Consider the following 13,299-nt stretch of genomic DNA (forward strand, 5'->3'; position numbering starts at 1 on the left):
ATACCTTGTAGCCAATGCCCAAGGCTTCTGTCAAACACTTTGACACTAGGAAGGGGGACAGGATTCTAGCTTGTTTATCTTGTACTTCACTATGGATCACATGGTACTTAGGAAAACTGACTTTTCTTTTTTGAAAAAACTCTTCTGCTTCGTTCCGCCCTCTCTTGAGAGAGCGATCTAGTTTGGAAAAAGGGGGAGCCATAAAAATTCTAGTTTTTCGGTCATGGTGCCAGCCACCCACCATGGAGCCCAACAAGGGGACGGGACAGGAACTTGCAAGCAAGTCCTGCCCACGCCAGCTGTACACCTTAACTATAACCTAATATGACTCAACTCAGGGTAGTTGGTCACACACGGTTAACCCTCGCCGCCAGGAAAAAGAGGAAAAAACCAAGAAAAGAGGAGGAGACAGGAGAGTTGTAAGAAAGGGATAGGAAAGTGAAAGATAGAGGGGAGGATAGGAAAAGGCGACTGCCGATTTCCCCCGGTCGGGTCAGGCCGGAGGTGCCGTCTACAGGAAGCTGGGGCCAAAGTGGTGTGTTGCCTCCGCCGAGGGGCCTTAAGGGTCCAAACGTTCGGCATCGGCTCAACCACCAGGATCCCCTTTTTCCCGGACACGGCGATGCCACGCACGGCTAAGCGCGGATGCTCGGGTCCGTGGTGACGCATTGTTCACCATCATCCCCTTGCGGGGATGTCCCTGCGGATGCTCGGGTTAACCCCGTGGTGTCGCCACTCACCAACGTCTGCATGCTACAGACGCCTCCCTGCGGGGAACTGCAATAAACTGCTCTGCTGCAATCATGAACAGCTTTCTAAGCAACGCTACAGCACACCTCCCCTACCAGCGATGGAGGGCCAAGCCCAATTCAACGACAGCCTGAGATCAGGACTGCCACCAACCACAGTGGAAAAGAAGGTGCTTCAACTTCAGGGCCAAGCAAGACCTTGCTGCAACAGCAAATAAAGTGGCAAGAAACGCAAACATATTTTCAACACTCCACATTGCACACAAGGAGCAAGGTGTTGGTTATGGCAGCACATGTTTGCACTCACCTTCCCCTCGGAGGGTGCATGCAGCCCCATGGCCTCCCACCAGTCGAACTGGCCAGCTTCCACATCTTCCGAGTTGTACACCCGGGGGAACTCACCCAAAATATCTGCACGGACATCAGCCCACAGTGTAGAGGCACAAGTGAAGGCCACACCCCAGACATAGTGGTAATCTTGGGGTGCACTCAGCCCAAGATGACAAATACCCCCAATATATATATTTGATCTGACTTTTTGCCAACATGACATATCTGATGACAAATAAACGAGAATGAACCTGTTAGCAACTAAAAACACAAGGTGTAAGTGGAATATACAGTCAAACCCCGTTATATCAAAATCAAAGTGGATCGCAAAATAGTTCTATAGTTTCATGTAGTGGTGGAGCAGTCTGGCAGTTTGGAAGATAGTAAAAAAGGTTTACAAAAGAAGCTGTTTATTAGGCTAACCTGCACCCACAAACAACTGAATGACTAAGCAACAAGCGCCCTTGGCAGTCGTCGAACAGAATTCCTGCCACTCACGGCCGGACTCAACGTAATTCCGGTAAGGAAACTTCTCGATAAGTCACCGAAAGCAACTACAATGATCTGGAACAATGTGGAAGCAGTTGTGCAGGGCCGTGATCAATAGAGACAAGACAGGCAAATCCTAGCGTCACAAACAAAATCATAAAGTCAAGTGCCAACGGCTTTGAGCGTGAACAAACAGTACAAGGATTCGTGGCGATACGTCGATTATTCGATATACAAAACATGGTAACAGACAGGCTTACCTGTAACCTACATGCAAGAATATGTTGCAATCATGCTAGTAATGTGCTTTCTGCACAACGTGCGCCTGCCAGCCAGCTGGCAGCGCACCACTTGCTGGGTGTTGGTAAGCCTAACCTGCTTAACGTCACAGCTGCAGCAGATGGCTGCTTGGAACTAGCCATTGCTTATCATGAAATGCCTAATCCTGTTACCAGTACACTATGTACAGAATACCTAATCACTCACACAAATTAAAGTGCAGTAGGTTTCAGCAACACCTTCGGTAGCAAAGCACATAAGCCAAAGGCTACCACTATAGGCTCTAGTTCAGTTGGCTTCACCACATGACAGCGATGTGAAGTGCAGATCAAAGGCCACCCTCAAGAACGGTCCCCATTCACCTGGTCACAAGATTTCGCAGTGCTTGCACTGACAGCAGGCACCCAAAGGTGTGTATCTGACCTGCCTCAGATACGCTGGCAACCCATCCCTTCCGCTAAGGATGTCACGAGTTTAAGAAGACTGGCAGGAAGATTTTTAAATTCAATTTTCTCACCAATTGATGCATCTTTTGCTGCTGGACAAACGTCAACACACCCAGAAGGAGCCAAAGAATAAATTTTTACCGAGAGCAATAATGGAGTTGTTACCAGTGCCCCTTTAAAAGTTACTCTCACTACTGCCACAACTCACTATGTACTTAGTTTTCGCACCTTAATTCTTTCAGGGAGAGCCACAACCACAAATAAATTATAGCAGTGGAAGGAAGTGACTACAGCATCATCATATGGATAACATTTGCACCAGCAGGTTTGCGCAGACTAAAATTAGCCTTTATTAGCCAGTTTTCCAGTTTTTACAAAGCTGCGCCAACTTCTCTGCCTTTGCTGGTAACCGAACCTCTTTCTCTCTTCCCCTCCCACGGGTACAAAAATTGAGCTGCAAGATGCATTTGAAAGCCACCTTGTGGCAAAGGTGAAGCTGGTTACATAAACCGTACTTCCTGAATAGTTATGGGGAAAAATGCAATCAATCTGCCATCACAGACTAATTGCATCACACACAAGTAGTAATTTTAGGTAGGGCTTGTACCAAAGGATGTACAGAACTGCACTGGCAATCTTAATGCAGCAGAACAATAACAAAGTGAATGCATAATAGGTGTGTGTGTTCTGTATCTGTGCATGCCCACCCACACACACACATCTGAGATTTTGGAAAATTCAAAACAAATGGTGCAGGTACAGCAGCGCACATGCATTGTCTAGACCTGGCAAAGCTAGACATGACATGCAAATTAATCACAAAGGTTTGAACTATCTGGCACCACAAAATGCAATGAAAAGACTACCCAGGCTTTTTGACTAGAAAACTGATATTCAGCGCTATATAACCCACACCCCTCCCCTTTTTTTTTTCAAGTACTGTAACTTCATTTAAAAACACCTAGCAAACAGCCACCACAGTCAGCAAGGAAACACAAGAGTAAAAAATCGCAGGGCAGAACTATGGAGGCCTGACAGGTCCCGGAACAGCAGTGAGACTTTAGCCACCTGAAGAAAATATGGAAAAGAAAGTTCCCTCAGTAGACACTGGAATCCAACTAGCCACGTGTCTACCATATTTGTGGCACTGATACAAATCAACACAATACATATACTGCCCTTCTCCTCACCTTCTGGAAGCGTGTTGCTCGAAACAGCTGCGGAAGGCGTCTGAAAAGCAGAAAGGCAAAGGTCATAACATTCACAGATGCCGAGCACGTGCCCCACCACAAAATGCGATAGCATAGAATTAATCCACACCAATGAAAATTTAATTTGTTCTTGCAAATCTGCGGCCTTTTCGTGTGATTTGCTGCATGCCTGCGAGATGGCGCTTTTTAGTGAGATAACACTAGATGGGTCACTGTTTAATCAATGTGAACCTTGCAGTAACTCTGGTAAGCTCGAAGCTGCGTTGCACCAGCTGAGGGGAGAGAGAGGGTGTGAAGATAAAGAGAAAGAAACGTGCCTGAGTGCACATGCAGGTGCCAGAAAGAAGAGGCGAAGAATGACGTCACTGGAGAAATGTGCAGCGCAGTAAATAGTAAGTCACGGTTCAAACCAGTCCTTCGACTGATTCTGAAGATGAACAATGTGCACGATGAGCTGAACAGCAACGCAAAAGAAGAGAGCACCAATGTGAGTCAACCAATCCAGTGGATGTAGTGAGGTGGCAAGCCGAAGCAAAGTGGCAGAGAGAGTGCAAGCTTGCTGAACGGGACGCGGAAACAGATGAAAAATGAGAAAGAGGCGAATGATGAAGTCGCCGGGGCAATGGGTAGTAGAGAGCCGAGTAAAAGTTGCTTCAGAGACCGTCGAACACAGGGAGCAACAACTCAAATTGCAACAAGCAGCTCAGGTGGCTTATCGTAACAGGAAAACTGAGGAACAATTGCAAGAACATTTGGGTACAACTTGAACTCTCAAGCTTATAAAAAGCTAAACAATGATAAACAAAGATAAACAACGTTAAACGAAGGCAAAGAGCTAAATTTAGCTTAACTAGTTAAATCGGGGGCCAAATTTTTTTTTGTTGTCAGTAAAGGGGCCACACGTTCAAAAATTGGCTTGCATGTGCATGTACCCGCACGCTCTTTTTGAACTGCCTTGCGCACGGATAAGAAGACGATGAAGATGACGACATCCAAAACACAGCGTGAGAGACTGGCAGCTTAAACACGATGGTAACCTGCTGTGATCAGCAGCCATCAAAGCTGATTTGTTCATGTCACTGCAGGCTCTAATCCTGCTCGCTCTGTTTCTTTCAATTCACATCCCAACTGAGTGTGACATTCCACACCGCCTTTTGGGCCGACCAGCTCCTCGTCCTATCGGATAACAAAAGCAAAACAACTTCTTGTATGAGAACTTCTTATTAAGGGAGCAACATCCTGTATCACAGCGCTCCGTGCAAATGGTGACCATTACACTCAATTCTATTTTAACACTGACAAAATCCTAACCACAGACATGAAAAATTTCTTTCCACCAGCTCACAATAACAGTACTAGTCCCTTTTCTAAATGCCAGAAAGCACCGACACAGATGCACAATTCAGCTGAGTTAAGTCAGTTGCAGGGCAAAAGCCTCTTCCAATGACCTCCAGTCACCCTGTCCTGCACCATGTCTATGCTTCCCCTTCACTGGAATCCATGATTCCATTTTCTATTGGGTACAAGCTTACCCTAGCCTAGTGCTTGGCTTTCAGGGGTGAAATGTTTGAGAAAAGGGCCTTTGGCCGACCACCTTTCAAGAGATCACTAGTTCGTCAAAGCTCCTGATCCACCATGGGGTTCAGGTAAAGCCCATTCGGTACCCTAACAGAAGACTGGTTATCTGTCCTCTGCAATACATGTGCTTCCCACATCCACTCGATCTTTCAAAATTTACAACAGGGTATCCCATACCTGTTTTAATTGTATAAATAAAGACAGCTCTCATACCACCAACCCGGCCATTTTATTACCATCGCTCGCCACACTGTTCTTATAACCATGCCATACAGGCAAGTTTAATGCCAGTAAATGCTTACTGCCTTAAGGTTTAATGGCATTTGTGCAGTGCCACATATGAAAATTTAATGGCATTAGCCTTAGTGCCATTTGCGACCTACTGAGTTCGCCACAACTCAGCATTGCTTGGGGGAATGCCCCCAAGCAATGCGTACTCTCGATTTCATTCCACATGCGAAAAGCATGCAACTTTGTTGGCAGCACATTCCTAACCAATAGCAAATGATTATTTCATGCCTTTCAGTCAGATGATGCATCTCTACTGCATGTTCGATGTGAAGGGCGCCATTTTTACCAGCATTTCTGACAGGTACCCTCAACTTGTGTGCTGACACGCGAGTTTATGGCTACTTTTGCGACCTGTCAGGCAAGAACAGCAGTGTTTTCTGCAAAATAATTTTTATATTACATTTCAACAAAATTCCCGAGATACTGTGCTCCTAGCACTGTTTATATACAGGTGAAATTTCTGACTGGTTCAAAAGTGTCATCGCCATCGTGACTTTAATATAATGACATTAAATGTGGATGTCTACAATAATGGTATAGCACCAACTCCAAAAATAATGGCATTAACAAACTTAAAGCCTTAAGCATTTACTGCCATTTCTTGTGTACATGCAGCACGGGTATTAGTCTCCTTCTGACCTTTTTCGTTAACCCTTGCCATCTGGCCACACAGGTGGGTTATGTACAGTACAATACATGCACTGGTTACGTACAGTACTTCTTCCTTCAGAAATATGCACGCAGTTTTCTAAACTTGACATGGATCGTTGTTTGCCACTTGCAGCTGCCCCCTTTCAATGATCCACTCCCATTCCGTGCTACCTTTGCCGTCTCTTAGAATCCACTCTATTATCCCGAGTGGCCACCAGCTATCTACTCTCTAGACCACATGCCCTGCTCTGCATTAGTTCTCTAGCCTATTCTGCTCTGTGCTTGAAGAAAGCCAACAGTCACCGAAACCAAGGAGCATAGGGGAGTGTTTCTTTCTAAATCTTCTTTGTGGTCTTGATGAGTGGAAAAATAATAGTGCAATTATTTGTCGCTTAAAGATAACTGATTAGAAAGTAGAAGAAAAACAACCACATGCTGCCGGTGGGATCCAAACTAAGTGTCCAGTGCTCTACCAATTGAGCTATGGCAGTACCTAGCCAATCTTCTACTTCAGGGGGTATTTATGTTACATGTAAAATAAACCTGAGAGTGCTCACCAGTGGCGCCCTCGTCCACAGCGGCGGACATAATGCGTCCTGTATTACTGCGAGTGTCACATACAACGTGATCAAACGGCAAGCGTGTAAGCTGGGAGAGAACCCTCTTATGCTTCCTATGGCACTGGGACTGCCAGGACCAAGGCCCTCGTTAAGCTACTGAGCAGACAAGAGGAGGGAAATGAGGGGCTCATTAAAACATACATACAAAGGAGGCCAAGAGTCATCAAAACCAAGGAGCTGGGAAAGGGAGTGTTTCTTTTTCTAATTTCCGGTCTCGATCAGTGGGAAATCGTTAGTGTAATTAATTTATCCCTGAAATATAACTGATTAGAAAGCAAAAGAAAAAACAACTACATGCCGCTGGTTGGGATCCCAACCCTATCACTTCCTTATCCCTAGCTCACTGCACTGTTCCCAATTTCATATCAATATCTTTATTAGCCTTAGAGTTTTTGCCCCATAACCAAGTACTGTGAAGATGCAGCTAGTATATGCTTCCTTCTTGAGGGGTGCTGATAGGCTGCAAGTCATGATTTGAGAGTACCTACCAAATGCACCCCACTCCATTATTGTTCTCGTAGCTATTTAATGTTTCATGGTCCTAACCTGTTCCCACTACTTGCCCTAGATAAATGTATTCCCTCACCACTCCAAAACCTTACCGTCTAATTGTAAAATGTTCTTTCTTCCCTAAATTGTGGCACATTAATTTCTTACATTAAATTTTAGGAAAAAAAGGCGCACTAATACAAACATGAGGGAAGAAGGGGCGAGACGCAGCACTGTCTCTCATCCCTTCTCCCCACGTGTTTGTGCGCTGCTTTTTCCTATAATGTCGTGCCAACTCGCCCACCAGTCTACGCTCTTGTATTAAATTTTAGTCTCACTTCTCTTTTCAGTCTCCAAGTACTCAGTTATACACTGCAATTCCTCCCCTGAGTTACTTAGCATGTCAATGTCATCAAAAAAATGTGAGGTTACTGGGATGCTCTCCATTAACTTTTATCCCTAGCTCTTTCCAATACAACCTTCTGAATACCTCTGTAGATATGCAATGAATAGCAGTGGGGAGATATGCCTACTAGACTCACCCTTCATGAATAGCATTTTACCACTATTCCCTTGGAAGACCGCACTGTGCCATATAGTACGAAACGTATTTTATAAAAGGCACTGTACTTTCCTAAAGAATCACGTTGAGTATGAATGTAATTTTTTTATATGAACACATTGAGAGGGTGAATTGGACTGATTTTCTGATGTAAAGAAGCTTTTTTTCGCCTGCACTGTGTTCAATCTTACAGCAAGAGCTGTTAATGGCTCCTTTCCCTGAGACTGCAGTGCGGCTGCAGTAGTGACGCCAGCATGCACAAATGGGAAGACAATCTGAGAAACACGGTAGTGAGGGTAGACACAGTGATGGCAGAGGTTGAAGAAAGTGGAAAGAGCTGGAACTAGCATGAAGGAGCCAGAGTACGAGAGTGGAGGGGAAGAGGGAAGGTGCGCCACTGCTGCACCAGGCATGCCTAGACTTGCCGCGAGTGACTGCACTAGAGTGATGCGTGGAAAGAGGAGCAAGCGGCTGCAGAAGCGGCGGTGGCCGAGCATCATTCAACGCGATGACATGACGATTCAAAATAAAAAAAAAGTGACTGCACTGTTACCACACTGTAAAGTGAATTTCAGAATTTAAGAGCGTACGTTGTTCGGCTAGTCGGTCAATCATGGTGAATACAAGGGGGGGTACTGCGCACAAAAAGACAAGGACAAGAAGATAACACAACAAGTGCAGACTCGCGACTAACTTTATTTGAAAACACGACACTCCTTTTATAGTTTCGAACTGTCACATCACACACATGTGGAAACCAAAAACCTGTCTTCATTGTGATACAGTTTGATAGAAGGGTCACTTACGCAAGAACGGCCACTATCCCGGCACGTCCTATCTTTCAGTTTGCGCAGGAGCTTCTCTGCCACTGCAACAATGATTGAAGCAGGAAAACCAGCCTTCGTCATCCTAATTACCTGATTATTGAGGCTCTCGTGCACCAGGTGAGCGCAAGACTTAGACAAGGCGCCCTGCAGGCAATACATTCCGATAGCCCGTTTAACAGTCTTGGAATGTGCTGACCTGAACGGCAACAGGTCTTTCCGTGCACGTGGTAAGTACATCCAGCAAACGTGCTATCGGAACGTATTGCCTGCAGGGCGCCTTGTCTAAGTCTTGCGCTCACCTGGTGCACGAGAGCCTCAATAATCAGGTAATTAGGATGACGAAGGCTGGTTTTCCTGCTTCAATCATTGTTGTAGTGGCAGAGAAGCTTCTGCGCAAACTGAAAGATAGGACGTACCGGGATAGTGGCCGTTCTAAGGAAATGAGGCCAGAGGTCCTACCGTATATTCACAGAATTTCCCACAACCTGAAGAACGTGGCGAAACGGTACGGCGTGCCGGTAGTTTTTACCGCCCCATGCAAGTTGGCCTCATTGTGCCCTCAGGTCATGTCCGGAGGAAAGCGGACTGCGAGAAGCGTCATGCCACTCGTTTTGTCAGGTGCCAGACGGGTGTCGTTTACCAGATTCCCCTCACCTGTGGCAGGGTATACATCGGTCAGACAGGCTGATGTCTGAATGAGCGCTTAAGGGAACACCAGCTTTCCATGAAATCAGGGACAGGGTCGAATTTACCCCTGCATTGTGGCACATGCCCGGATGCTACGCGCAATAACCCTTGCCTGCCTTTGCTGACAGATACAAAAGTTTTGAGGAGGAGCCGTGACCAGGTGGCGCGTGAGTTAGCGGAGGTGTTTTGCATCAAACAGAAGGATAAAGTTTGCGTAAGTGACCCTTCTATCAAACTGTATCACAATGAAGACAGGTTTTTGGTTTCCACATGTGTGTAATGTGACAGTTGGAAACTATAAAAGGAGTGTCGTGCTTTCAAATAAAGTTAGTCGCGAGTCTGCGCTTGTTGTGTTATCTTCTTGTCCTTGTCTTTTTGTGCGCAGTACCCCCCTTGTATTCACCATGAATTTCAGAAGAAAGAGAGCTTTGCACTGCAGAGCTCACCTGGCTAACAACAAAGAACACCCACCCATGTCTCCACAAGCGTACTCGCTGTATATATGTGGCCACATATACAGCACACTGCTTACATTCACATGCAGGTAAGAGGATAGGTTATCTACCCTACCCAGGTGAGCTTCTATACTTAATAAGATGAAAAGAAAGAAGTAGGCCTCCATAAAATACAGGCGCTTCTGGGGGGCAGCTGGTAGGAGTGCATATCAGCAGCTTTTGTGACCAGTGTTTCCTGTGCATACCTGCAAATTATTTCAAGCCACTTCTATACTGTACGACAATGCTACTTGTTAAATCTATTAATTTCATGTCTAAAAATCATCAATGGCAGGAGTCCGAAACACACCCAACTTGATGCCTCCTGATGGTTCTCACGCTAGTAATTCTCTGCAGCCACACAAAAAAACATCCGAACTGCACATTCATGCAACTTGTACAACGAGCCAAAATTAGCTAATGTAAACAAGCTACCGAAAATGTGACCACTGCCAAATGCAAACCTCTAAAACCTTTAAGCTAGTACCATAATACTTAGTCAACAAATCTGTATGCTGTTGTATCTAGCATTGACAATACAATTAAGCCCGGGACTAATATTACTTCTTTCCATAGAATTAAAAGCATGGGGATGGCAAACTTTTTAGTCTAAGCTTTTTATTCCCACTTTCAACTGTAACATCCAATTCGGTTCAACCAAACAATTATCAAAATGCTACACAGCCCCCTCGACAGGTAAAAAAAAAAATTCATTTCTCTGCCACCACCAAGCATAAAGCCCTCTTCCACCACAGCTCCACAATAGAGGTGTACTGATTTCCTTAGCAGCTGCTCAGACATCAATGCCCTTCTCCCTTCTTGACCCAGTCGGGAAAAAACAAAAGGCTTGCCCACTCCTACCCAAGATACTGCTTCTGGAGCTGCGCATGCAATGCGACGAAAGGAAACAAATATCCTCAGTCCAATGCTGTTGCACTGTGCAGTAGTGGGTAGGCTGCTAAAAGTGGCAATGAAACCCCACCCCCTCCTGAATTCCTCTCCTACATGACCACTTCTCAAACAAGCCAGAACAACCTCGCCTGGAAAAATATATCTCACTGAAATGCACCCCTTAAAAAACAATTTCTCAGCTGCACACGACCAGCGAACCTCAAATGCCAAGTGCAGGTCCATTGTGACAACGTGAGAAAACCAAACTGGGCTGAAAGCAGCAAATGAGTGCTAATAGTGAAGAGAATGGGGTGAGGCCTGCATAGAAGCAGGAACCAAAATGATTGCTCGTATTTTGTTAGTGTGAACATAGTGAGAGTGGTGTTTCACGGTTCCTCATCCGAAGCCTATGCCGTGCCCTCTGGTACACCACAATGGCACACGCCGGGACCCACACTCATTTGTGTGCATGTTGACAGTATGCCAACACTGGAAGTGTGTGCCTCCACCATGGCTCATGAGAGCTCCCCTCTTCCAAGTCCTTTCTTGGCTAACCTCCTGCAAGTCATCCATGGCTGGAGCAAGGCAGTCCACGAATCACGTACACACCCCTGAAGATGCTGGGAAATCAACTTTTCCAAACTCTACACCTCCTCATGCACATGATGCGTGGGATAGAGCATGCTGGGCCTTTATCATCGCAAGGGTTTTCACTCTTCACCTTCATTAAAATGAGGCCACGTTTCAATGAAGGTGGAGCACAAAACCTCTTCTGTGATGTAAGTTCACACTGAAGAGTCCCAAGTGGGCTTAATTATTCTGAGGGTTTACCTTTCGGCAACTCCAAAAAAAAAAAAAACAGGCAGCAAATTTTTTTCCGCTTTTCTAAAACCAAGGCCGTTTCGGTCATCTGATGTCAACATCGCCACGATGGGCAACTCCATGAGAATGAAGCACTCGCAGGCGCATGACTGCGTACAAGCTGAGAGAAAGAACTGCACATGATATAGTATATACACTCCACGGATGGTGCAACGCAGTGAATCCGGGCCTCCATCTCTTACGTTCTCGAGGCGTGAGCTCGAAAGTAACACAAGGAAGGGGAACTAACACGCAGGACAATGCTGTTGTGCGTGTTACTTCTGTAACCGACCGTGATTCGCAGCGAACCACACCGCCACCCATCAACAAGACCAGAATGCCAACACAGTAAATTATGGCAAACTGGCACGAACAGTTACACCGACGCAAAACGTCCCTGTTGCTGCGCTGTTTTGGTTTGTACAGGGTCGTCCATTCTTAGTTAGAATGCGCTAGCACATGGCCGCTCTCTTCAGAGGGCCACCGCGTGCGACACAGTCGCTCATCGCAGCAAAGTGGCGCAGGAGGTGTACCTGGACGTGGTACTTCGCGTCATCTGCCACTTCGCTTCGATGCGCAGCCGTTTCGGACGCAGTGACCCCCCAAAGAGCACGGCCATGTACTAGCGCATTCTAAGAGTGGACGACCCTGTACAGTACCAACTCGCTCAGCTCGCCATTTTACTGTTGCATGAAAATCAGCAGCACAGGAACCGGAGTGCCAGCCGCCGTACAGATGCTTAGGTACGCGCCGCAGGTACGGCTATGACATATGCCGATAAAAGATGCGAAATACGCGGCCCCTTCTTCTGCTGACCCAATGTCAGCTCTTCGAAGGGAAACCAAGCTCTCCTGACGTCCAGTAGTGCGCAATAACAACGCTAAACTGGACTCAGTAAAACATGAGAGATTTAACTGCCAGCAAATAAAAAAATGTTCCTCATATTACCTTTACAAGTACCCGGGGAAACAGTTCCTGAGCACCACACAACATCCCACGATAGCTCCACATGGTTACACTGCACTAACATGGAATACCGGAAAAATTGTTTACGACTTCAGGATTCGATTGCTTTGGCTTACTTTGGATTTAAACTTAGATGGTGAAGATGATAGAGTCAAGCTGCAAAATTTCCTTAGCCGAAATGCAGAAAGAAGACAAAAAAAGTTTCATTAATAGGAAAACACTCGATACCTCAACAATACGAAAACTCATCGGCCAGAAAAGTGGAGACTTTGGAAACTTGCGATTGGTCGAAACGGTGTGATGTCATCAAATGCGGGAAAATACGAAACGTTAACATATGTATCTTCGATACTATCTTTCGATGCGTTTGTGTATCGCTTGGCAAAAACGAAAGTCGGAGTGTCGGTATCGCAAATACATTTATTAAGCATCGTGTATTTTAACGCTACTCAAAAATGCCGAGAACTGGAAGAGAAAATCTCAGGAAACTGTAAACAACATTTACTCACGAGTTAAAAGAGTATGGGATGGCTGAAAATGCGAGTTTTCTCGTTCTTCGTGGAGCACTCAGAGCCCCAGCGAGTTCCGTTTTGTTTTGTTTTTTTGTTTGTTTTTTTCCCGAGCCGCGCGAAGCCATGCTGACCCTTTTTTCCGCTGCTCCCGACTGGAAGGGCGATGGGCGCCCGAGTGGCATTATCCTTTTTTTTTTTTGCTCCTGGTCCAGCCAACCAAGTAATGTTCAGGGGATATCCATATAATATAATTTATAAAATATCAGATGTCCATATAATATTCTCACAAGTTCATATTATGTCCATAGAATATCCATATGAGCTTCATTTTGATAACAGTGGATGTTTATATAATGTCCATATTTT

General features: G+C 45.6%; 1 protein-coding gene across 2 annotated transcripts in view; it reads right to left on the bottom strand.

Annotated features, from left to right (window-relative positions):
* LOC149355680 (valine--tRNA ligase, mitochondrial-like) overlaps positions 1–12,500 on the bottom strand; it is a 37,670-nt gene extending 25,170 nt beyond the window's left edge. Inside the window, exons 1-3 of one of the 2 annotated variants that reach the window (XM_089583978.1) lie at positions 12,404–12,500; positions 3,484–3,523; positions 1,057–1,160 (exon numbers count right to left, since the gene is read on the bottom strand). In XM_089583978.1, the coding sequence (XP_089440104.1) occupies positions 1,057–1,160; positions 3,484–3,523; positions 12,404–12,466 (207 nt within the window). In that variant the 5' untranslated portion in view covers positions 12,467–12,500. The remainder of the gene's footprint in view (positions 1–1,056; positions 1,161–3,483; positions 3,524–12,403) is intronic. The other variant, XM_089583979.1, reaches the window with a different exon arrangement.
* Between the last annotated feature and the right edge of the window lie 799 nt (positions 12,501–13,299).

This window comes from Amblyomma mixtum, chromosome 3 (assembly GCF_055824585.1).
Source record: "Amblyomma mixtum isolate Tamu chromosome 3, ASM5582458v1, whole genome shotgun sequence".
Lineage (NCBI taxonomy): Eukaryota > Metazoa > Arthropoda > Arachnida > Ixodida > Ixodidae > Amblyomma > Amblyomma mixtum.